This window comes from Palaemon carinicauda, chromosome 2 (assembly GCF_036898095.1).
Source record: "Palaemon carinicauda isolate YSFRI2023 chromosome 2, ASM3689809v2, whole genome shotgun sequence".
NCBI lineage: Eukaryota > Metazoa > Arthropoda > Malacostraca > Decapoda > Palaemonidae > Palaemon > Palaemon carinicauda.
This window is the reverse complement of record NC_090726.1, coordinates 158,395,797-158,422,226: the sequence shown is the minus strand read 5'-3', so window position 1 is coordinate 158,422,226 and position 26,430 is coordinate 158,395,797. Positions and strand designations below refer to the sequence as shown.

Here is a 26,430-nt window from a genome sequence, read left to right as displayed (position 1 = left end):
AAGATTTTAAAGTATAAGTATTCAAAAGAATATTTTTATGATACTATAAAAACACAAAATAATGAAATATTTTTAACCGTGAATGAAATAAATCTTATACTAACTTTTGGTGGCATTGTAATAGTGAGGATGCCATCACAAGATAAGGTGGCGTAGACAGCATCCCAAGAGACATTTTCTGGCAATGAGAACTGATAAAGGAAGTTTCTTGGAGATTGACGACAGTTTCTTATTGTGTTCCCTTCATCCTTTGATCCTTCAACCACGACAAACTTCTCTCCAGTAATTCTTACTTTGACATCTTTTAACTTGAGCTCACATATATTCATCATAACCTGTAAAGACAGAAATAATAAGGTATTTGCATATTTACAAAGTGTATGACTTGATGAAATTTCCAAAATATTATTTTTTTCCTTATCGGAATTCACTTAGATTCAGCATCTTTTTATTCATTTTATTTAAAGATATATGACAAAAACATTCAGTTTTCTTACCTCACAATCGCCGTTTTCTCTAACAACTGCAGCGAATTTGTTATCTTTCACTTTAGTGTAGGATGAAGATTCTGTTTGAGGTGTGAGTCGTTTACTGAGACTGGTTTCCCTCTGGACCCACGTGTCATCGATGTCTTCTGCGTCGTCCCAATCGGCCAAGCAACTTCTGAATTCGTCAAGGAAACGTTTTCTGGCGTTTTCGAAAAAGGCGTCGTCGAAAGATGATATTTGTTTAGAAGCGAAAGGAAGGGATGTGTCCCAGTGTTCACTTGACCCTTTTCTGAAACCACAGTTTTGTCCTGTTTTTGAGGATGTTTTGGAGGACGATGATGCAGATGAAGCCATCGAGTAAGAGTTGATTTGATGAACTGGAGCCATTTTTTAATAAACTGTAAATTTGATTTTTATTAACTTTTTGTCCAATATAGTCTGTTGTTTTGGAATGTTCGAGATAGTGGTTAAAGAGTTAATAACTTGGAATGTCGAACTGTTCGTAACTATCACTTATCGATGGTTTGTCTGTTGTGGTCGGGCTGGTACTGATGGTTCGGGTGTGTTCTCTCTTTTATATATCTGTTAAACTTGTTGACCAATGTGACGTGTCTTCTGCGTCAGCCATTTATTTCGGCTGAAGGCTCGAGTTCAGTGCCAAGGATTTTTGGCATCCTTCAGCAAGCGTTTCTACATAGATACTCGTGTATCTAGATATACATTTTAGTCAATCGAAATACATTACTCACATGTTTTAAAATAATCTTTTTTGTTATGACTCATGTTCTTTGTTGTGAAAAAGCTAGTCTGTTTATCAATTCTATTAAGAAAGGAAATTTTTTTCATTTTTTTTTACTTGTAAATAACTATGATTCTTTTGTATTTGCTTAGAAGATATGTTGTTAAAATGCATTCCCTTTTATTTGCTATATATGTATAATTTTGTGTATATATATATATGTATATATATATATATATATATATATATATATATATATATATATATATATATATATATATATATATATATATATGTATACTTGTTTCTTAACAACGTCCTTAATTTTGTGATTCGAACAAAATAGTGGAATAAATGGAAACTGGAGATCATTTCTTTCAGGATAATTGTATCTATTCCTTGTTAGTTTAACTATTCGTATAATTAATTGTAGTTGTTTGTACTTACGGGAAGGGATCGACAAAGGACATAATCAGATGATGTGACGTAATCTAAGTTTTTGTTTTGTTTGAGAAATATGAATCGCCTTTTTCAAAATAGCATCTTTGTACCTGTAGATCTTCCTAGATCGGACTCTCATGAAGTTGAGGAGTACTTCATAATAATAATAATAATTATATTATTATTATTATTATTATTATTATTATTATTATTATTACTTGCTAAACGACACCCCTAGTTGGGAAAGTAGGAGGCTGTAAGTCCAGAGTCTCCAACAGGGAAAATAGCCCAGTGAGGAAAGAAAACAAGGAAAAATAAAATATTTTAAGAACAGTAACATTAAGATAAATATTTCATATATAAACTATAAGAACTTTAACAAAACAAGAGGAAGAGAAATAAGATGGAATAGTGCCCGAGTGTACCCTCAAGCAAGAGAACTCTAACCCAAGACAGTGGAAGACCATGGTACAGAGGGTATGGCACTACCCTAGACTTAGAGAACAATGGTTTAATTTTGGAGTGTCCTTCTCCTCGAAGAGCTGCTTACCTTATAAATAGCTAAAAAGTCTCTTCTACCCTTACCAAGAGGAAAGTGGCCACTGAACAATTACAAGTGCAGTATTTAACCCCTTGGGTGGAGAAGAATTGTTTGGTAAACTGTGTTGTCAGGTGTCTGAAAACATAGGAAAATATGTAAAGAATAGCCCAGACTATTTGGTGTATGTGTAGGCAAAGGGAAATGATCCGTAACCAGATTACATAAATTGTAACTATTAATCATGGAATGTTCTTGAGAATTCTTCGGTTTTGCTATTGGATCAACTCATTCCCATGAAATTAATTCTACATTTTTCTTTTCCCTTTTATATACAGTATATGTCTGAATATTGTGAGAATTTTAATCATTGTTTTTAGAAACCTGAAAGCAAAATGAATCTCTTAACTCCATTATATCCTCTCCAGACTAATACTAATTAGAGATTGGATTTATATCTAGTTGCAACCATGATTTTTCCCTATATATATTCGTCAAAGAATAAATTTGATTCATTTTTTAAAGAATAACTTTAAATCACGTTGTCAGTAAAGCTAAGATAATACAACAGCTTTTTATGAAATATTTTCACTGACAACCTCTGAGAAATAATTACCCTAGTCAGCTCAAACATCACGCAAGGTAATGCAAATAGAAATAAATATATCATGTACTTTATAAACATAAGATCGCCTCATTATGTCCATATAAATATGTCAACCTGTCTTGGTATACCATCGCATATACCGTTGTTTGTTAGATAATTATATAAGATATGACAGAAATAATGGAAATTGCATTCATAGTTAGTTGGCAATGTACCAAACTGGCTGAAGTCACGCTGACACCACAGAAGAGCAATTTACGTTACATAACAATGGTCTTCAACGAGCTTTTTCACGTGATAATGATAAGCAAGTTTTGTTGCTTTCTTTCTTTACGAATAGAAAGAGAAGACAATTCACACTTTATAGCATTTGGCATGTACTCTGTCCGTATCACATTCTAAAAATCATGATTTTGAAAAGAAAATTCTTCTATATTAAACTTTTTTTTTTTTTTTTTTTTTTTTTTTTTTTTTTTTTTTTGTGCATTTCAACCACCATCAATTAGTGACTTTTCACTGTACAGTGTCAGGGAATGCTTTTGGATACTGACTAGTGTTTTGGCGTTTCTTATACATGGTTGGTGACGATGACTTTCGTGTTATGAGTCATCATACCTACTGAAGCTCTGTTAGTAATGTACACTTACCTCTGGAATATAATATGAACTACAATACAGTGATAGAAACCACGTGAAAACAATGTAGTGCAGTACAGTGAGTGACCTAATATGTTAGTCAACCGCACCCAGGCAGTTGTCTGTGTTTCGGGAGGGTTATGAGTTGACCTACCCCAGGGCACCAAGTATTCTCAGATTTTCGCTCTTCACGAATGTCTCTGTTACCTAATCCCCGCTAATAAGGAGGGCCGACTATAGTGTGAAATTTGATCTTCACTTTTAGTGTTATGCCAGGAGTAATGGGAGAAGTGTGGAAAAGTGCTAAAGATATAGGAGCAATTTTATTAAGTGTGGAGAGATGTTGTGAGAGAAATTATTGGTGGTAGTGAAGATAAGCAGATGAGTGTGATGAAAGCACCTAAATCTTGTGGTAAACGAAGATAGAAATTGAATGTTAACTTGAGTAAAATTGCATTTTTAAATGGAAAGCAAGAATATGAAGTAATAAACGTTGGTATGAATTATTATAGAATAGTTGATATGACTGACGAGCTTAGCTATTTGAGAATATGTATAACACACGATGATAGAATTGAGGAAAAATAAACCACAGAATATGTGTTAAGGAAAGAATAATATTTCCAGTGTTATGGAATGTTGAGACAAATGTAAAGATGACCTATACCCTCTCACAGTTGAATTGGTTAACATATTAATATTGGTTTTTGAAGAGAGCTATTACTTTTTTTTCTAAAGTTAGACAACACTTTCTTGTGAGGGCATTAATTTGCTGAAACTTTATTACTTTTGTCAATATTAAGTTACTTTGTACTTTTTAGGCCCTAATTTTGACAATTTAATGAGCATATTATCTACCTCTCTTAATCTCTCCCCGCCATCTTAGTATTCCTTTAAAGGTTCCTGATTTTTAAAAAAATTTTATGGCTTTCAGTATTTTCAATCATTCATTTTCTGCGGTGAGTTTCGCCTTTACTAATCTTGTATTGGTTATTTCGAAAAAAAAAATATATGAACATGCTTTATATTATTCACTTTCTATATCCGAAAACCATGTCATCTGAATGTGTATACATGTATTTTGTGTAAATTTGCGGAGGTTTTCTGTAACTTTGCTACAATACTCAGTTTTATAGAAACAAGGATTGAAGAAAACCCTGGATGAAAACGTTTTTTATATGAGAAAATTACAAATATTTCAATAGATGCATATTTATAAATGAAAAATAAAGATATATAAACTCTCTTATTGAAAGGCTTTAATCTAAGAATAAGGGTCGATCTGCATGCTGCTAGTCTCTCTGTACACCAATTCTCTTGGAAAAGTCGACAAATAGAACTCCGTCTGAAGACAGAGTAGCTGTTGCTTCAATGAAGTCAGTCGTTTGTGGAAGAGAAAAGGCTCTCTTGAAGGACTGAAGTGACGATGAAGAGGTATCTGTCTTCTCTACCTGCCCTTCTATCACAAGTTGTTTCTTATCGACTACATAAACCACAATTGACTCTTCAGAGAGGTTTGCTACATCCAGCACCACCTGTTGGGTTAGAACAGCAGAATATGTTGAATATTTCACTGATAGTTATGTTCAAATCCATTATTTTAAGATATCTTGGTAAGGGCTATTTAATTTATTACTTACATAGAAAAAATATTTGAACAATCACTCACCTTATAGCTGTGGTGATCTTCTTGAGCATGGAATGCCTGGTTTTCGAAGTTTGGATTCTGGTCTCTTAAGCAGTGGTATGTCTCGATGTCACTTGCATTCTTACAATTATGGTCGTTAGTACAGCTCATTAGAACCTTATTCATTGCTGTCTGGAAAAGAGTATGGACCTCGTGGAAGAAAGAATCGTGGAAGAAAAGTCCCCTTTTAGTGAATGGAAGAAGTCTGACATTAGCATAATAGGTTTCTAGGGTAGAAGCACCCGTAGCTTCACTTGACTCTTCCCATCTTGCAACATCCGAAACACTTATGCAGTTTCGTCCTCCTTCTGATGTAATGATGAAGCCTTCGGACTGCGTGAGGTTTGTGTCCCTAGTAAGTGTTTGGATAAGAGTACTGCCATTCAGGATTTCTTCCTGACTCAAAGACCTTTCAACACCACTTGGCTGATTCTGAAACGTAAAGAAAAGGAACTGATGACTTAAAAATTTTATATTAAAGTATTGTAATTGATATTATAGCGAAAGCAAAATAGTAATTGCAAGGTTGACTTTCAATAAAGTCCTCATTACATAACCAGTTTTATCCTATCTTATATAATTGTATGCGAATGGAATTAAATTATCCTTCTTACATTGATGGAACTTGATGGGAAAGGGTAAATAGATATATTTGAAACATGTAAGTGATCAGAGGAATAAATAAACACTTGCTAGAATATCTGTTGAAGTATTCTTACTTTTTATATCCTCTGAATTACAAAAAATATAATTTAAAATGTTTTATAAATGAGAGGATCGGTGTATTTACATTACAGACTGGAGCATTTAAAAATTTTAGTTGAATGACCTTAACCTTAGTATACACAAGTTTCTATGGATTGTACTAACCATTTTAGGGAATGTGATTATCAGAATGCCATCAGATGAGATTCCACTGAAGCCTGATTCCACATCAATACCACAGGGTAAGTGGAATCTTTTCGAAAAGATTTTCAAATGTTGGTCTTGTTCACTGGTTAAGGAAGCCCATTCTATTACCACTTCCTTTTCTTCCAAAACTTTTATGTCGATGTTTGTCTTCTTTGTGTAGATGCCGACATCTAAGATGATCTGGAGAAAGATTGAAAACAAACAATTAGAGATGTTCACTAAAGCAAAGAGAGATATGTTTTATGATGCACAATGAAACGAATTGGGAAACTATTCACAGCATGAACACTTACCATGTAGTATTGTTCATCTTGTGCAAAAGTTGATATTCTGCCTTCATTACACTCTGCCATTGGACAATGATTCTCATCATCTGTATGCGCCTCATTTTTAGAAGAAAAATGTTCACCTTTGGACATCAACTCCCTAATTGGCCATGCAAAGTGAGGACGAGCTCTGTCAAAGAATGCGTCCTCACTGAAGAGTAGCTTTTCTTCAACTTGTATTGAAATGCAGTTGTTGGTGCAAGGAATTTGCATGGTGCCATTTTCGACTGCAGGGAGGACTGGCTTGAGTTTAGATTGACTCTCGCAAATGCCAAGTAAAATATCATTTTCTAAAAACGACATCCCGTTCTTTTTCTGCTTCATCATCTTTGCATTTTCATTTGCATCACTGTCAGTGCTACGATCAAGGTGATCATGAGTTTCATAATTTCTGCTATCAAAAGATGTAAGTTTTACACTTTCTTTTCCCCCTCGTCCACCAACCATTTCATAATGTTGATGAGCATCATCTGAAGAACAGCTTACTTCCATGAACTTATTGTGATCTCTTGACAAAGAATTTTGTTCTCTAGTCAATCCATTTGTTGTAGTAACGATCTGGTCTGTCAATGCTTGTATACCACTAGAAATATTTATCTTTTCATCCTGATTAGATAAGGTGAGATTCCTGCCAGTAAAATTAATAGGGTTTGAGACTCCCTCCCAAGTGAGCTTTACTTTTTCCTCAACGTTGTAGGATTCCTGATCTTTCTCAGAGTTGTCAGTAATGCAAATATCGCCTGAACTCTTTACTTGCTGAGCATCCAAGGAGACCTGTGTCAGGGAAATAAAAAACACTTGTTATCTTGAAATGCTTCTTTGTAATGATGTTTTAACATCCAATGCAAATATGAGGATTCATAAATGGTTAGTTGTGGTATTTTGTGTATTAATAGAATTATTGTACATAAAAAATAGAAATAATTTTACTAACCTTTTTATTGAAAGCAACAGCAAAAATTCCGTCCCTAGAAACTCCGCAAACACCTGATCCTATCTCCAATCCAGTAGGTATGTCGAAAGTTTTGGAAAAGTCTTTTTGATGGTCAAGTTCACCGTCATTGTTCATTGAAGAACATTTGACTAAAACTTTATCATCATTAAGGACTTCAACCTCTATTACATTCTGCAGATATGAGCTGACATCAAGGATTATCTGAAAAAAAAAATGACGAAAAGATGTTTTATACTCATTTGATGTAAATATTTTTTAAGAGTTGTGAAAAAAAGTATGTTATATATAATTTTTGGAAATAAGATTATTGTCTTTAGATAGGAAGATAGATTCTTACCATGTATGTATAGTCGTCCTGGAAAGAAATGTCTGTTTCAACTTCATCTTGGTCCTCTAGAAGGCATATGATAGTTTTATCATTGACATCACCATTAACGGATGTAAAATTTTCTTTGTGAATAGGATCTTTTTCCCTCTTATGGAAATGAAAGCGAGCATTTTTGTAGAAAGTATCAACATCAAAAAAGCCCTTTTTAACAACTGCCAGTGATTTGCATTTGTTATTGGAAAGAAATTCATTGGTTTGGTCAGTTAAAGTAGAAGTTGTTTCCATCTCTTGTTGATTTATCGGCTTCTTCAATAAAGTCGATGACATCTCTAAAATGTTAGTATCGTAATCGTCTGATACTTCTTCTATTGTTACATTTGGTGAAATATCATTGTTTTGAGGTTGTGGATGGAGGTAACCCTGTTTGATTTGCTCATTAGTAGAAATTTCCTTTTGAATTTGGATCGAATTTTCTTTTACTGATGAAATTTTACAATCCAATAATTCTTCTTTCCGGACAGAGTAGTTCTTATTGTTGTTGAATGCAATATCTATACCAGCATCTGATTCTTCAGTGCAGACAGAATAGAACTTATCTTTAGAATTGATTAACCTTAGATCTGTGCTAGCATCTGATTCTTCCTTTAGGGCAGCTTCGGTGAACTCCACTGATCTGTTGACCTCTGATTCTTCCTTGCAGACAGATTCTAACTTTTCTTTAGAATTGGTGATCACAATGTCTGTTTTAGCCTTTGATTCTCCGTCTATGACAGCTTTGATGAACCCAACATCTCTGTTGGCCTTTGATTCTTCCTTGCAGACAGATTCTAACTTGTCTTTAGAATTGGTGGTCACAATGTCTGTGTTAGCCTCTGATTCTTCGTCTCTGTCAGCTTTGGTGGACCCAACATCTCCTCTGGTCTCTGATTCTTCGTCTATGACAGCTTTGTTAAACCCAACATCTCTGCTGTTCTCTGATTCCTCCTTTGAGACAGTTTCGTGCTTATATTCAAAATCGGTGAACCCTGTATCCGTGTTAGCCTCTGATTCATCCTTCCAGACAGATTTTAGCTTATCTTTAGAATTGGTGAACCTTATATCTGTGTTAGCCTCTGATTCTTCCTTTATGGCAGTTTCGATAAACTTGACATCTCTGTTATCTTGTAATTCATTGTTCTGGACATAGAATTGATTATATTCAGAATTAATGAAGCATTTATGTCTGTTGGTCTCTAATTCATTCTCTAGGACAGGTTTGATGGACCCCTCATATGTACTAACCTCTGATTCTTCCTTCCAGACAGATTGTACCTTGTCTTTAGAATTGGTGAACACAATATCTGTGTTAGCCTCTGATTCTGTGTCTAAGATAGCTTTGGTGGATGTAGCATCTCTGTCGGCCTCTGACTCTTCCTTTGAGAGAGAATCAAACTTATCTTTAGAATTGATGAACTCTATACCTGTGTTAGCCTCAGATTCTTCCTTTATGGCAGCTTCGATGAATACAACATCTCTGTTAGCCTTTGGTTCCTCCTTTTGTAGAGAGGAGTGATCACATTTAGAATTGGTGAAGCATTTACATCTGTTGGCTGCTGATTCATTCTCTAGGACAGATGTGAATGGCCCCTCTTTAGCTTCCAACTCATGCTTCCAGGCAGATTCTAGCTTGTCTTTAGAATTAGTGATCACAGTATCTGTGTTAGTTTCTGATTCTTCGGCTATGGCAGCTTTGATGAACCCACCATCTCTGTTGGCAACTGATTCTTCATTTGAAACAGATTCAAGCTTATCTTTAGAATTAGGGCACCAAATATTTCTGTAAGCCTCTGATTCTTCATTTACAGCAGCTTCTATGAATACAAAATCTCTGATAGCCTGTGATTCGTTCTTCTGTACACAGGATTGATTATCTTTAGAATTGGTGAAGCATTTATATGTGTCATCTTCTGATTTATTATCCAGGACAGCTTCGTTGGACCCCTCATCTCTCTTTGCCTGGGGCTCTTCCTTCCAAACTGTAATAGGCTTATGTTTTGAGTATGATAAATACGCACCACTCTCTCCTTCCGGTAGGGTTGCAGTATGGACCATTTCTGCTTGTGCCGATGTCTTTCTTTTTACATCTTTATGTTGATCCTGTATGGGAATATTAATAGATATGTCAATTTCATTTGAGACGTGAAGTTGTTGATTAACTCTATATTAAAGAAAATAAACCATTATAAGGTTGAATCACACATTAATAATTTCTTCATTGCTTCTTACCTCTGAAATATCAAGAGAAGCCTTCGAAGTCCATCTGTTCCCAGAACCTGCAGACATCACACCAAAGGAAGATTGTTCTTGATTTTCTTGAGGTAGAATGTTAACATTTCGGATTGCACTAATTTTTTCTTTATACTTTGAATCTTCATTGCAAGGTTCATTCGCTATGCTTTCTGGACAGCTCTGAAAAATGGTTTAATATAATTGTAAAATGTTTACTTTCAAAAACTTTCTTAAGAATTAATAAGCATCAAATACTGTGTAGTTTGTAGATTAATTTGACCAAAAAACTAAATATTAACTGATACTAGAATGTTTTCCCCAATGATTAGCTTACTTTTTTATTGATGGTGATCATAAGAAATCCATCAGAAGAGATTGAAGCGGAGGCAGATTCAATTGAAGATCCCTCTTGAAGAAATAACGTTTTTGAAAAGTCCTTTGTATTTTGATGTGTTTCCTTCATATGGGAGTGTTGGCCATTAATGCGTATTGCCTTTCCATTCACTATGGAAACCGTTATGCTCTGTTCCATTAAGCCGAAGACGTCAACAATAAACTGCAAAGAAACGATTTAACAGTAAAATATTTACCGTGTCTAGCTAAATAAATACTTTATGTTAATGCATTGCAATATATAAAATATTTTATTGTTTAAAAAAAGTTTTACATGTATATAAAAGGAATCTTAATTTTACCTTCAAACTTGATTGTTCAGCTTGAGTTAAGGTGAGAACATTACATTCCTTAGCATTATCCTCCTGGTATCTTCTGTAACATGTTAATAAGTCGCCATGTACTGGAAGCTTACTATTTTTGGAAAGAATTTCTTCAAGGGCAGAAGTAACCGATTGTGTCATGGAAAGGAAAGTGGATTCCTCCAGAAACCGACCCTTTTGCACGACCTCCAGCTGAACAGATGGCTCTGACTTTGATGACTGTGCCGTATCATCAAGAGGAAAATGTTTGATTTCCATCTTTGGCGATTGGTGTGAAGTTTCAGTAGTTAGGTTTTTAGCATTAGAATTAGTCTTTTCTTCTGTTTCTTTACATACATTCTCAGGTATAAAACACTGTTTACCAGTTAGCGCTGAACTTTCCTGTTCTGACTGCATTTCCTTTTCTGTATATTGTATAGTGTTTAAGTGAGTAGATCTAGTTATGCTGCTAAGATTTGGAAGCAGTTCATTGTATTTGGCATCACAACATTCTGCTTGTGTCTTGATGGTTAGATCCTGTAAGTCGTTCCTGTGGCCAAGAGTGCAATGTTGCAGTGTGTCTGTACGTTGATCAATGTCTTTTTTATTGGAGGTTTCAGATGTAAATGTCTGTAAAAGATGTACAATTTTAGAATCAGAAGCTGTAGGATTAAGATTAAAATATAAAATCTCATGCGAAATAAAAGTACATTGCCTAGAAATAACTGAAAGATTCAATACTGTAAGCATATTGTACATTTGTTAAGAGATTTGTTTTCAGATGCAGAAACAGAAAATAATTTAGATCATGAGAGAACTGGTTATAAAAAACTGACTTACCTTGTGCTGTGATTCAGTGCAATTACTAATGGATTCACCCATTCTTCTTGGTGTAGTATTACCATTAGTATATCTTTGTAGATAAATAGAATCGTCATCATGGAAGGAAACCTTCTTAGTACCAGAACTAACATTTGATGTTTTTATTTTACTTTCTGAGGAGTTTGTTGTATGGTCGTCCTTCCATACTTCCACCCTGATGGGAATGATGGTTTCCTTCACCTGTCTCTTTTCTTTTAAAGGACTCTGTGACAAATAAGCCTTTGACTGGTTGCAATTGGTAATGAAGGAACAGTCCTTTTCAAGATATTCTTTCTTCTTTTCGAGAGATTCTTCTTCTCTGCTCTTCTCCAATATGGAACAATCTTTCAATTTTTTTAGAATTTGTAGATCTCCTTTTTTGGAAGTCATTAATTGGTCTTGTCCTGTTGCCGATTCCAATAAAGTTTGGCAGGAAATGTCTGAGGAGTTTCCAGTGGTTCTTAGTGATGAATGAGCATTTTGTATCTCAATGACCCTACATTTCTGACCATTGTTATCATTAATGTTGCCGATGATATTTGTTCTTTTATCTCGATGAGTTTCCATTCCACAGATATCAGATGGTTTTTCTGTGTTTACCTGTAGAAGATTTTAAAGTATAAGTATTCAAAAGAATATTTTTATGATACTATAAAAACACAAAATAATGAAATATTTTTAACCGTGAATGAAATAAATCTTATACTAACTTTTGGTGGCATTGTAATAGTGAGGATGCCATCACAAGATAAGGTGGCGTAGACAGCATCCCAAGAGACATTTTCTGGCAATGAGAACTGATAAAGGAAGTTTCTTGGAGATTGACGACAGTTTCTTATTGTGTTCCCTTCATCCTTTGATCCTTCAACCACGACAAACTTCTCTCCAGTAATTCTTACTTTGACATCTTTTAACTTGAGCTCACATATATTCATCATAACCTGTAAAGACAGAAATAATAAGGTATTTGCATATTTACAAAGTGTATGACTTGATGAAATTTCCAAAATATTATTTTTTTCCTTATCGGAATTCACTTAGATTCAGCATCTTTTTATTCATTTTATTTAAAGATATATGACAAAAACATTCAGTTTTCTTACCTCACAATCGCCGTTTTCTCTAACAACTGCAGCGAATTTGTTATCTTTCACTTTAGTGTAGGATGAAGATTCTGTTTGAGGTGTGAGTCGTTTACTGAGACTGGTTTCCCTCTGGACCCACGTGTCATCGATGTCTTCTGCGTCGTCCCAATCGGCCAAGCAACTTCTGAATTCGTCAAGGAAACGTTTTCTGGCGTTTTCGAAAAAGGCGTCGTCGAAAGATGATATTTGTTTAGAAGCGAAAGGAAGGGATGTGTCCCAGTGTTCACTTGACCCTTTTCTGAAACCACAGTTTTGTCCTGTTTTTGAGGATGTTTTGGAGGACGATGATGCAGATGAAGCCATCGAGTAAGAGTTGATTTGATGAACTGGAGCCATTTTTTAATAAACTGTAAATTTGATTTTTATTAACTTTTTGTCCAATATAGTCTGTTGTTTTGGAATGTTCGAGATAGTGGTTAAAGAGTTAATAACTTGGAATGTCGAACTGTTCGTAACTATCACTTATCGATGGTTTGTCTGTTGTGGTCGGGCTGGTACTGATGGTTCGGGTGTGTTCTCTCTTTTATATATCTGTTAAACTTGTTGACCAATGTGACGTGTCTTCTGCGTCAGCCATTTATTTCGGCTGAAGGCTCGAGTTCAGTGCCAAGGATTTTTGGCATCCTTCAGCAAGCGTTTCTACATAGATACTCGTGTATCTAGATATACATTTTAGTCAATCGAAATACATTACTCACATGTTTTAAAATAATCTTTTTTGTTATGACTCATGTTCTTTGTTGTGAAAAAGCTAGTCTGTTTATCAATTCTATTAAGAAAGGAAATTTTTTTCATTTTTTTTACTTGTAAATAACTATGATTCTTTTGTATTTGCTTAGAAGATATGTTGTTAAAATGCATTCCCTTTTATTTGCTATATATGTATAATTTTGTGTATATATATATATATATATATATGTATATATATATATATATATATATATATATATATATATATATGTATACTTGTTTCTTAACAACGTCCTTAATTTTGTGATTCGAACAAAATAGTGGAATAAATGGAAACTGGAGATCATTTCTTTCAGGATAATTGTATCTATTCCTTGTTAGTTTAACTATTCGTATAATTAATTGTAGTTGTTTGTACTTACGGGAAGGGATCGACAAAGGACATAATCAGATGATGTGACGTAATCTAAGTTTTTGTTTTGTTTGAGAAATATGAATCGCCTTTTTCAAAATAGCATCTTTGTACCTGTAGATCTTCCTAGATCGGACTCTCATGAAGTTGAGGAGTACTTCATAATAATAATAATATTATTATTATTATTATTATTATTATTATTATTATTATTATTACTTGCTAAACGACACCCCTAGTTGGGAAAGTAGGAGGCTGTAAGTCCAGAGTCTCCAACAGGGAAAATAGCCCAGTGAGGAAAGAAAACAAGGAAAAATAAAATATTTTAAGAACAGTAACATTAAGATAAATATTTCATATATAAACTATAAGAACTTTAACAAAACAAGAGGAAGAGAAATAAGATGGAATAGTGCCCGAGTGTACCCTCAAGCAAGAGAACTCTAACCCAAGACAGTGGAAGACCATGGTACAGAGGGTATGGCACTACCCTAGACTTAGAGAACAATGGTTTAATTTTGGAGTGTCCTTCTCCTCGAAGAGCTGCTTACCTTATAAATAGCTAAAAAGTCTCTTCTACCCTTACCAAGAGGAAAGTGGCCACTGAACAATTACAAGTGCAGTATTTAACCCCTTGGGTGGAGAAGAATTGTTTGGTAAACTGTGTTGTCAGGTGTCTGAAAACATAGGAAAATATGTAAAGAATAGCCCAGACTATTTGGTGTATGTGTAGGCAAAGGGAAATGATCCGTAACCAGATTACATAAATTGTAACTATTAATCATGGAATGTTCTTGAGAATTCTTCGGTTTTGCTATTGGATCAACTCATTCCCATGAAATTAATTCTACATTTTTCTTTTCCCTTTTATATACAGTATATGTCTGAATATTGTGAGAATTTTAATCATTGTTTTTAGAAACCTGAAAGCAAAATGAATCTCTTAACTCCATTATATCCTCTCCAGACTAATACTAATTAGAGATTGGATTTATATCTAGTTGCAACCATGATTTTTCCCTATATATATTCGTCAAAGAATAAATTTGATTCATTTTTTAAAGAATAACTTTAAATCACGTTGTCAGTAAAGCTAAGATAATACAACAGCTTTTTATGAAATATTTTCACTGACAACCTCTGAGAAATAATTACCCTAGTCAGCTCAAACATCACGCAAGGTAATGCAAATAGAAATAAATATATCATGTACTTTATAAACATAAGATCGCCTCATTATGTCCATATAAATATGTCAACCTGTCTTGGTATACCATCGCATATACCGTTGTTTGTTAGATAATTATATAAGATATGACAGAAATAATGGAAATTGCATTCATAGTTAGTTGGCAATGTACCAAACTGGCTGAAGTCACGCTGACACCACAGAAGAGCAATTTACGTTACATAACAATGGTCTTCAACGAGCTTTTTCACGTGATAATGATAAGCAAGTTTTGTTGCTTTCTTTCTTTACGAATAGAAAGAGAAGACAATTCACACTTTATAGCATTTGGCATGTACTCTGTCCGTATCACATTCTAAAAATCATGATTTTGAAAAGAAAATTCTTCTATATTAAACCTTTTTTTTTTTTTTTTTTTTTTTTTTTTTTTTTTTTTTTGTGCATTTCAACCACCATCAATTAGTGACTTTTCACTGTACAGTGTCAGGGAATGCTTTTGGATACTGACTAGTGTTTTGGCGTTTCTTATACATGGTTGGTGACGATGACTTTCGTGTTATGAGTCATCATACCTACTGAAGCTCTGTTAGTAATGTACACTTACCTCTGGAATATAATATGAACTACAATACAGTGATAGAAACCACGTGAAAACAATGTAGTGCAGTACAGTGAGTGACCTAATATGTTAGTCAACCGCACCCAGGCAGTTGTCTGTGTTTCGGGAGGGTTATGAGTTGACCTACCCCAGGGCACCAAGTATTCTCAGATTTTCGCTCTTCACGAATGTCTCTGTTACCTAATCCCCGCTAATAAGGAGGGCCGACTATAGTGTGAAATTTGATCTTCACTTTTAGTGTTATGCCAGGAGTAATGGGAGAAGTGTGGAAAAGTGCTAAAGATATAGGAGCAATTTTATTAAGTGTGGAGAGATGTTGTGAGAGAAATTATTGGTGGTAGTGAAGATAAGCAGATGAGTGTGATGAAAGCACCTAAATCTTGTGGTAAACGAAGATAGAAATTGAATGTTAACTTGAGTAAAATTGCATTTTTAAATGGAAAGCAAGAATATGAAGTAATAAACGTTGGTATGAATTATTATAGAATAGTTGATATGACTGACGAGCTTAGCTATTTGAGAATATGTATAACACACGATGATAGAATTGAGGAAAAATAAACCACAGAATATGTGTTAAGGAAAGAATAATATTTCCAGTGTTATGGAATGTTGAGACAAATGTAAAGATGACCTATACCCTCTCACAGTTGAATTGGTTAACATATTAATATTGGTTTTTGAAGAGAGCTATTACTTTTTTTTCTAAAGTTAGACAACACTTTCTTGTGAGGGCATTAATTTGCTGAAACTTTATTACTTTTGTCAATATTAAGTTACTTTGTACTTTTTAGGCCCTAATTTTGACAATTTAATGAGCATATTATCTACCTCTCTTAATCTCTCCCCGCCATCTTAGTATTCCTTTAAAGGTTCCTGATTTTTAAAAAAATTTTATGGCTTTCAGTATTTTCAATCATTCATTTTCTGCGGTGAGTTTCGCCTTTACTAATCTTGTATTGGTTATTTCGAAAAAAAAAATATATGAACATGCTTTATATTATTCACTTTCTATATCCGAAAACCATGTCATCTGAATGTGTATACATGTATTTTGTGTAAATTTGCGGAGGTTTTCTGTAACTTTGCTACAATACTCAGTTTTATAGAAACAAGGATTGAAGAAAACCCTGGATGAAAACGTTTTTTATATGAGAAAATTACAAATATTTCAATAGATGCATATTTATAAATGAAAAATAAAGATATATAAACTCTCTTATTGAAAGGCTTTAATCTAAGAATAAGGGTCGATCTGCATGCTGCTAGTCTCTCTGTACACCAATTCTCTTGGAAAAGTCGACAAATAGAACTCCGTCTGAAGACAGAGTAGCTGTTGCTTCAATGAAGTCAGTCGTTTGTGGAAGAGAAAAGGCTCTCTTGAAGGACTGAAGTGACGATGAAGAGGTATCTGTCTTCTCTACCTGCCCTTCTATCACAAGTTGTTTCTTATCGACTACATAAACCACAATTGACTCTTCAGAGAGGTTTGCTACATCCAGCACCACCTGTTGGGTTAGAACAGCAGAATATGTTGAATATTTCACTGATAGTTATGTTCAAATCCATTATTTTAAGATATCTTGGTAAGGGCTATTTAATTTATTACTTACATAGAAAAAATATTTGAACAATCACTCACCTTATAGCTGTGGTGATCTTCTTGAGCATGGAATGCCTGGTTTTCGAAGTTTGGATTCTGGTCTCTTAAGCAGTGGTATGTCTCGATGTCACTTGCATTCTTACAATTATGGTCGTTAGTACAGCTCATTAGAACCTTATTCATTGCTGTCTGGAAAAGAGTATGGACCTCGTGGAAGAAAGAATCGTGGAAGAAAAGTCCCCTTTTAGTGAATGGAAGAAGTCTGACATTAGCATAATAGGTTTCTAGGGTAGAAGCACCCGTAGCTTCACTTGACTCTTCCCATCTTGCAACATCCGAAACACTTATGCAGTTTCGTCCTCCTTCTGATGTAATGATGAAGCCTTCGGACTGCGTGAGGTTTGTGTCCCTAGTAAGTGTTTGGATAAGAGTACTGCCATTCAGGATTTCTTCCTGACTCAAAGACCTTTCAACACCACTTGGCTGATTCTGAAACGTAAAGAAAAGGAACTGATGACTTAAAAATTTTATATTAAAGTATTGTAATTGATATTATAGCGAAAGCAAAATAGTAATTGCAAGGTTGACTTTCAATAAAGTCCTCATTACATAACCAGTTTTATCCTATCTTATATAATTGTATGCGAATGGAATTAAATTATCCTTCTTACATTGATGGAACTTGATGGGAAAGGGTAAATAGATATATTTGAAACATGTAAGTGATCAGAGGAATAAATAAACACTTGCTAGAATATCTGTTGAAGTATTCTTACTTTTTATATCCTCTGAATTACAAAAAATATAATTTAAAATGTTTTATAAATGAGAGGATCGGTGTATTTACATTACAGACTGGAGCATTTAAAAATTTTAGTTGAATGACCTTAACCTTAGTATACACAAGTTTCTATGGATTGTACTAACCATTTTAGGGAATGTGATTATCAGAATGCCATCAGATGAGATTCCACTGAAGCCTGATTCCACATCAATACCACAGGGTAAGTGGAATCTTTTCGAAAAGATTTTCAAATGTTGGTCTTGTTCACTGGTTAAGGAAGCCCATTCTATTACCACTTCCTTTTCTTCCAAAACTTTTATGTCGATGTTTGTCTTCTTTGTGTAGATGCCGACATCTAAGATGATCTGGAGAAAGATTGAAAACAAACAATTAGAGATGTTCACTAAAGCAAAGAGAGATATGTTTTATGATGCACAATGAAACGAATTGGGAAACTATTCACAGCATGAACACTTACCATGTAGTATTGTTCATCTTGTGCAAAAGTTGATATTCTGCCTTCATTACACTCTGCCATTGGACAATGATTCTCATCATCTGTATGCGCCTCATTTTTAGAAGAAAAATGTTCACCTTTGGACATCAACTCCCTAATTGGCCATGCAAAGTGAGGACGAGCTCTGTCAAAGAATGCGTCCTCACTGAAGAGTAGCTTTTCTTCAACTTGTATTGAAATGCAGTTGTTGGTGCAAGGAATTTGCATGGTGCCATTTTCGACTGCAGGGAGGACTGGCTTGAGTTTAGATTGACTCTCGCAAATGCCAAGTAAAATATCATTTTCTAAAAACGACATCCCGTTCTTTTTCTGCTTCATCATCTTTGCATTTTCATTTGCATCACTGTCAGTGCTACGATCAAGGTGATCATGAGTTTCATAATTTCTGCTATCAAAAGATGTAAGTTTTACACTTTCTTTTCCCCCTCGTCCACCAACCATTTCATAATGTTGATGAGCATCATCTGAAGAACAGCTTACTTCCATGAACTTATTGTGATCTCTTGACAAAGAATTTTGTTCTCTAGTCAATCCATTTGTTGTAGTAACGATCTGGTCTGTCAATGCTTGTATACCACTAGAAATATTTATCTTTTCATCCTGATTAGATAAGGTGAGATTCCTGCCAGTAAAATTAATAGGGTTTGAGACTCCCTCCCAAGTGAGCTTTACTTTTTCCTCAACGTTGTAGGATTCCTGATCTTTCTCAGAGTTGTCAGTAATGCAAATATCGCCTGAACTCTTTACTTGCTGAGCATCCAAGGAGACCTGTGTCAGGGAAATAAAAAACACTTGTTATCTTGAAATGCTTCTTTGTAATGATGTTTTAACATCCAATGCAAATATGAGGATTCATAAATGGTTAGTTGTGGTATTTTGTGTATTAATAGAATTATTGTACATAAAAAATAGAAATAATTTTACTAACCTTTTTATTGAAAGCAACAGCAAAAATTCCGTCCCTAGAAACTCCGCAAACACCTGATCCTATCTCCAATCCAGTAGGTATGTCGAAAGTTTTGGAAAAGTCTTTTTGATGGTCAAGTTCACCGTCATTGTTCATTGAAGAACATTTGACTAAAACTTTATCATCATTAAGGACTTCAACCTCTATTACATTCTGCAGATATGAGCTGACATCAAGGATTATCTGAAAAAAAAAATGACGAAAAGATGTTTTATACTCATTTGATGTAAATATTTTTTAAGAGTTGTGAAAAAAAGTATGTTATATATAATTTTTGGAAATAAGATTATTGTCTTTAGATAGGAAGATAGATTCTTACCATGTATGTATAGTCGTCCTGGAAAGAAATGTCTGTTTCAACTTCATCTTGGTCCTCTAGAAGGCATATGATAGTTTTATCATTGACATCACCATTAACGGATGTAAAATTTTCTTTGTGAATAGGATCTTTTTCCCTCTTATGGAAATGAAAGCGAGCATTTTTGTAGAAAGTATCAACATCAAAAAAGCCCTTTTTAACAACTGCCAGTGATTTGCATTTGTTATTGGAAAGAAATTCATTGGTTTGGTCAGTTAAAGTAGAAGTTGTTTCCATCTCTTGTTGATTTATCGGCTTCTTCAATAAAGTCGATGACATCTCTAAAATGTTAGTATCGTAATCGTCTGATACTTCTTCTATTGTTACATTTGGTGAAATATCATTGTTTTGAGGTTGTGGATGGAGGTAACCCTGTTTGATTTGCTCATTAGTAGAAATTTCCTTTTGAATTTGGATCGAATTTTCTTTTACTGATGAAATTTTACAATCCAATAATTCTTCTTTCCGGACAGAGTAGTTCTTATTGTTGTTGAATGCAATATCTATACCAGCATCTGATTCTTCAGTGCAGACAGAATAGAACTTATCTTTAGAATTGATTAACCTTAGATCTGTGCTAGCATCTGATTCTTCCTTTAGGGCAGCTTCGGTGAACTCCACTGATCTGTTGACCTCTGATTCTTCCTTGCAGACAGATTCTAACTTTTCTTTAGAATTGGTGATCACAATGTCTGTTTTAGCCTTTGATTCTCCGTCTATGACAGCTTTGATGAACCCAACATCTCTGTTGGCCTTTGATTCTTCCTTGCAGACAGATTCTAACTTGTCTTTAGAATTGGTGGTCACAATGTCTGTGTTAGCCTCTGATTCTTCGTCTCTGTCAGCTTTGGTGGACCCAACATCTCCTCTGGTCTCTGATTCTTCGTCTATGACAGCTTTGTTAAACCCAACATCTCTGCTGTTCTCTGATTCCTCCTTTGAGACAGTTTCGTGCTTATATTCAAAATCGGTGAACCCTGTATCCGTGTTAGCCTCTGATTCATCCTTCCAGACAGATTTTAGCTTATCTTTAGAATTGGTGAACCTTATATCTGTGTTAGCCTCTGATTCTTCCTTTATGGCAGTTTCGATAAACTTGACATCTCTGTTATCTTGTAATTCATTGTTCTGGACATAGAATTGATTATATTCAGAATTAATGAAGCATTTATGTCTGTTGGTCTCTAATTCATTCTCTAGGACAGGTTTGATGGACCCCTCATATGTACTAACCTCTGATTCTTCCTTCCAGACAGATTGTACCTTGTCTTTAGAATTGGTGAACACAATATCTGTGTTAGCCTCTGATTCTGTGTCTAAGATAGCTTTGGTGGATGTAGCATCTCTGTCGGCCTCTGACTCTTCCTTTGAGAGAGAATCAAACTTATCTTTAGAATTGATGAACTCTATACCTGTGTTAGCCTCAGATTCTTCCTTTATGGTAGCTTCGATGAATACAACATCTCTGTTAGCCTTTGGTTCCTCCTTTTGTAGAGAGGAGTGATCACATTTAGAATTGGTGAAGCATTTACATCTGTTGGCTGCTGATTCATTCTCTAGGACAGATGTGAATGGCCCCTCTTTAGCTTCCAACTCATGCTTCCAGGCAGATTCTAGCTTGTCTTTAGAATTAGTGATCACAGTATCTGTGTTAGTTTCTGATTCTTCGGCTATGGCAGCTTTGATGAACCCACCATCTCTGTTGGCAACTGATTCTTCATTTGAAACAGATTCAAGCTTATCTTTAGAATTAGGGCACCAAATATTTCTGTAAGCCTCTGATTCTTCATTTACAGCAGCTTCTATGAATACAAAATCTCTGATAGCCTGTGATTCGTTCTTCTGTACACAGGATTGATTATCTTTAGAATTGGTGAAGCATTTATATGTGTCATCTTCTGATTTATTATCCAGGACAGCTTCGTTGGACCCCTCATCTCTCTTTGCCTGGGGCTCTTCCTTCCAAACTGTAATAGGCTTATGTTTTGAGTATGATAAATACGCACCACTCTCTCCTTCCGGTAGGGTTGCAGTATGGACCATTTCTGCTTGTGCCGATGTCTTTCTTTTTACATCTTTATGTTGATCCTGTATGGGAATATTAATAGATATGTCAATTTCATTTGAGACGTGAAGTTGTTGATTAACTCTATATTAAAGAAAATAAACCATTATAAGGTTGAATCACACATTAATAATTTCTTCATTGCTTCTTACCTCTGAAATATCAAGAGAAGCCTTCGAAGTCCATCTGTTCCCAGAACCTGCAGACATCACACCAAAGGAAGATTGTTCTTGATTTTCTTGAGGTAGAATGTTAACATTTCGGATTGCACTAATTTTTTCTTTATACTTTGAATCTTCATTGCAAGGTTCATTCGCTATGCTTTCTGGACAGCTCTGAAAAATGGTTTAATATAATTGTAAAATGTTTACTTTCAAAAACTTTCTTAAGAATTAATAAGCATCAAATACTGTGTAGTTTGTAGATTAATTTGACCAAAAAACTAAATATTAACTGATACTAGAATGTTTTCCCCAATGATTAGCTTACTTTTTTATTGATGGTGATCATAAGAAATCCATCAGAAGAGATTGAAGCGGAGGCAGATTCAATTGAAGATCCCTCTTGAAGAAATAACGTTTTTGAAAAGTCCTTTGTATTTTGATGTGTTTCCTTCATATGGGAGTGTTGGCCATTAATGCGTATTGCCTTTCCATTCACTATGGAAACCGTTATGCTCTGTTCCATTAAGCCGAAGACGTCAACAATAAACTGCAAAGAAACGATTTAACAGTAAAATATTTACCGTGTCTAGCTAAATAAATACTTTATGTTAATGCATTGCAATATATAAAATATTTTATTGTTTAAAAAAAGTTTTACATGTATATAAAAGGAATCTTAATTTTACCTTCAAACTTGATTGTTCAGCTTGAGTTAAGGTGAGAACATTACATTCCTTAGCATTATCCTCCTGGTATCTTCTGTAACATGTTAATAAGTCGCCATGTACTGGAAGCTTACTATTTTTGGAAAGAATTTCTTCAAGGGCAGAAGTAACCGATTGTGTCATGGAAAGGAAAGTGGATTCCTCCAGAAACCGACCCTTTTGCACGACCTCCAGCTGAACAGATGGCTCTGACTTTGATGACTGTGCCGTATCATCAAGAGGAAAATGTTTGATTTCCATCTTTGGCGATTGGTGTGAAGTTTCAGTAGTTAGGTTTTTAGCATTAGAATTAGTCTTTTCTTCTGTTTCTTTACATACATTCTCAGGTATAAAACACTGTTTACCAGTTAGCGCTGAACTTTCCTGTTCTGACTGCATTTCCTTTTCTGTATATTGTATAGTGTTTAAGTGAGTAGATCTAGTTATGCTGCTAAGATTTGGAAGCAGTTCATTGTATTTGGCATCACAACATTCTGCTTGTGTCTTGATGGTTAGATCCTGTAAGTCGTTCCTGTGGCCAAGAGTGCAATGTTGCAGTGTGTCTGTACGTTGATCAATGTCTTTTTTATTGGAGGTTTCAGATGTAAATGTCTGTAAAAGATGTACAATTTTAGAATCAGAAGCTGTAGGATTAAGATTAAAATATAAAATCTCATGCGAAATAAAAGTACATTGCCTAGAAATAACTGAAAGATTCAATACTGTAAGCATATTGTACATTTGTTAAGAGATTTGTTTTCAGATGCAGAAACAGAAAATAATTTAGATCATGAGAGAACTGGTTATAAAAAACTGACTTACCTTGTGCTGTGATTCAGTGCAATTACTAATGGATTCACCCATTCTTCTTGGTGTAGTATTACCATTAGTATATCTTTGTAGATAAATAGAATCGTCATCATGGAAGGAAACCTTCTTAGTACCAGAACTAACATTTGATGTTTTTATTTTACTTTCTGAGGAGTTTGTTGTATGGTCGTCCTTCCATACTTCCACCCTGATGGGAATGATGGTTTCCTTCACCTGTCTCTTTTCTTTTAAAGGACTCTGTGACAAATAAGCCTTTGACTGGTTGCAATTGGTAATGAAGGAACAGTCCTTTTCAAGATATTCTTTCTTCTTTTCGAGAGATTCTTCTTCTCTGCTCTTCTCCAATATGGAACAATCTTTCAATTTTTTTAGAATTTGTAGATCTCCTTTTTTGGAAGTCATTAATTGGTCTTGTCCTGTTGCCGATTCCAATACAGTTTGGCAGGAAATGTCTGAGGAGTTTCCAGTGGTTCTTAGTGATGAATGAGCATTTTGTATCTCAATGACCCTACATTTCTGACCATTGTTATCATTAATGTTGCCGATGATATTTGTTCTTTTATCTCGATGAGTTTCCATTCCACAGATATCAGATGGTTTTTCTGTGTTTACCTGTAGAAGATTTTAAAGTATAAGTATTTAAAAGAATATTTTTATGATACTATAAAAACACAAAATAATGAAATATTTTTAACCGTGAATGAAATAAATCTTATACTAACTTTTGGTGGCATTGTAATAGTGAGGATGCCATCACAAGATAAGGTGGCGTAGACAGCATCCCAAGAGACATTTTCTGGCAATGAGAACTGATAAAGGAAGTTTCTTGGAGATTGACGACAGTTTCTTATTGTGTTCCCTTCATCCTTTGATCCTTCAACCACGACAAACTTCTCTCCAGTAATTCTTACTTTGACATCTTTTAACTTGAGCTCACATATATTCATCATAACCTGTAAAGACAGAAATAATAAGGTATTTGCATATTTACAAAGTGTATGACTTGATGAAATTTCCAAAATATTATTTTTTTCCTTATCGGAATTCACTTAGATTCAGCATCTTTTTATTCATTTTATTTAAAGATATATGACAAAAACATTCAGTTTTCTTACCTCACAATCGCCGTTTTCTCTAACAACTGCAGCGAATTTGTTATCTTTCACTTTAGTGTAGGATGAAGATTCTGTTTGAGGTGTGAGTCGTTTACTGAGACTGGTTTCCCTCTGGACCCACGTGTCATCGATGTCTTCTGCGTCGTCCCAATCGGCCAAGCAACTTCTGAATTCGTCAAGGAAACGTTTTCTGGCGTTTTCGAAAAAGGCGTCGTCGAAAGATGATATTTGTTTAGAAGCGAAAGGAAGGGATGTGTCCCAGTGTTCACTTGACCCTTTTCTGAAACCACAGTTTTGTCCTGTTTTTGAGGATGTTTTGGAGGACGATGATGCAGATGAAGCCATCGAGTAAGAGTTGATTTGATGAACTGGAGCCATTTTTTAATAAACTGTAAATTTGATTTTTATTAACTTTTTGTCCAATATAGTCTGTTGTTTTGGAATGTTCGAGATAGTGGTTAAAGAGTTAATAACTTGGAATGTCGAACTGTTCGTAACTATCACTTATCGATGGTTTGTCTGTTGTGGTCGGGCTGGTACTGATGGTTCGGGTGTGTTCTCTCTTTTATATATCTGTTAAACTTGTTGACCAATGTGACGTGTCTTCTGCGTCAGCCATTTATTTCGGCTGAAGGCTCGAGTTCAGTGCCAAGGATTTTTGGCATCCTTCAGCAAGCGTTTCTACATAGATACTCGTGTATCTAGATATACATTTTAGTCAATCGAAATACATTACTCACATGTTTTAAAATAATCTTTTTGTTATGACTCATGTTCTTTGTTGGGAAAAAGCTAGTCTGTTTATCAATTCTATTAAGAAAGGAAATTTTTTTCATTTTTTTTACTTGTAAATAACTATGATTCTTTTGTATTTGCTTAGAAGATATGTTGTTAAAATGCATTCCCTTTCATTATCTATATATGTATAATTTTGTGTATATATATATATGTACATATGTATATATATATATATATATATATATATATATATATATATATATATTTATATCTATCTATCTATCTATCTATATATATATATATATATATATATATATATATATATATATATATATACTTGTTTCTTAACAACGTCCTTAATTTTGTGATTCGAACAAAATAGTGGAATAAATGGAAACTGGAGATCGTTTCTTTTAGGATAATTGTATCTATTCCTTGTTAGTTTAACTATTCGTATAATTAATTGTAGTTGTTTGTACTTACGGGAAGGGATCGACAAAGGACATAATCAGAAGATGTGACGTAATCTAAGTTTTTGTTTTGTTTGAGAAATATGAATCACCTTTTTCAAAATAGCATCTTTGTACCTGTAGATCTTCCTAGATCGGACTCTCATGAAGTTGAGGAGTACTTCATAATAATAATAATAATAATAATAATTATTATTATTATTATTAATTATTATTATTACTTGCTAAACGACACCCCTAGTTGGGAAAGTAGGAGGCTGTAAGTCCAGAGTCTCCAACAGGGAAAATAGCCCAGTGAGGAAAGAAAACAAGGAAAAATAAAATATTTTAAGAACAGTAACATTAAGATAAATATTTCATATATAAACTATAAGAACTTTAACAAAACAAGAGGAAGAGAAATAAGATGGAATAGTGCCCGAGTGTACCCTCAAGCAAGAGAACTCTAACCCGACAGTGGAAGACCATGGTACAGAGGGTATGGCACTACCCTAGACTTAGAGAACAATGGTTTAATTTTGGATTGTCCTTCTCCTCGAAGAGCTGCTTACCTTATAAATAGCTAAAAAGTCTCTTCTA

At 34.4% G+C, this 26,430-nt stretch overlaps 3 protein-coding genes across 3 annotated transcripts in view; all 3 read right to left on the bottom strand.

Annotated features, from left to right (window-relative positions):
- LOC137620767 (uncharacterized) overlaps positions 1-26,430 on the bottom strand; it is a 44,532-nt gene that overhangs the window by 7,396 nt on the left and 10,706 nt on the right. Inside the window, exons 3-4 of the mRNA XM_068351183.1 lie at positions 498-875; positions 105-335 (exon numbers count right to left, since the gene is read on the bottom strand). Of these exons, the coding sequence (XP_068207284.1) occupies positions 105-335; positions 498-875 (609 nt within the window). The remainder of the gene's footprint in view (positions 1-104; positions 336-497; positions 876-26,430) is intronic.
- LOC137628195 (serine-rich adhesin for platelets-like) lies at positions 4,403-13,108 on the bottom strand. Its single transcript, XM_068359407.1, has 12 exons — positions 12,584-13,108; positions 12,191-12,421; positions 11,460-12,080; positions 10,620-11,249; positions 10,259-10,480; positions 9,922-10,104; positions 7,666-9,792; positions 7,308-7,529; positions 6,341-7,147; positions 6,006-6,227; positions 5,118-5,567; positions 4,403-4,983 (listed from the first exon to the last, which is right to left on the bottom strand). Exons 1-12 carry the CDS (start codon positions 12,959-12,961, stop codon positions 4,741-4,743), a joined length of 6,336 nt encoding a protein of 2,111 aa, XP_068215508.1. The 5' UTR covers positions 12,962-13,108; the 3' UTR covers positions 4,403-4,740.
- LOC137628212 (serine-rich adhesin for platelets-like) lies at positions 16,461-25,168 on the bottom strand. Its single transcript, XM_068359408.1, has 12 exons — positions 24,644-25,168; positions 24,251-24,481; positions 23,520-24,140; positions 22,680-23,309; positions 22,319-22,540; positions 21,982-22,164; positions 19,726-21,852; positions 19,368-19,589; positions 18,401-19,207; positions 18,066-18,287; positions 17,178-17,627; positions 16,461-17,043 (listed from the first exon to the last, which is right to left on the bottom strand). Exons 1-12 carry the CDS (start codon positions 25,019-25,021, stop codon positions 16,801-16,803), a joined length of 6,336 nt encoding a protein of 2,111 aa, XP_068215509.1. The 5' UTR covers positions 25,022-25,168; the 3' UTR covers positions 16,461-16,800.

Excerpts from the sequence above, each read along its gene's own strand:
- LOC137628195 (XM_068359407.1), bottom strand. The coding sequence starts at position 12,961 with ATGGCTCCAGTTCATCAAATCAACTCTTACTCGATGGCTTCATCTGCA. Across the intron at positions 7,148-7,307 it reads CTGTTGCTTTCAATAAAAAG|GTCTCCTTGGATGCTCAGCA; the intron begins GTTAGTAAAATT and ends TCCCTGACACAG. Across the intron at positions 6,228-6,340 it reads AAGATGAACAATACTACATG|ATCATCTTAGATGTCGGCAT; the intron begins GTAAGTGTTCAT and ends ATCTTTCTCCAG.
- LOC137628212 (XM_068359408.1), bottom strand. The coding sequence starts at position 25,021 with ATGGCTCCAGTTCATCAAATCAACTCTTACTCGATGGCTTCATCTGCA. Across the intron at positions 22,165-22,318 it reads TGATCACCATCAATAAAAAA|AGCTGTCCAGAAAGCATAGC; the intron begins GTAAGCTAATCA and ends ACCATTTTTCAG. Across the intron at positions 18,288-18,400 it reads AAGATGAACAATACTACATG|ATCATCTTAGATGTCGGCAT; the intron begins GTAAGTGTTCAT and ends ATCTTTCTCCAG.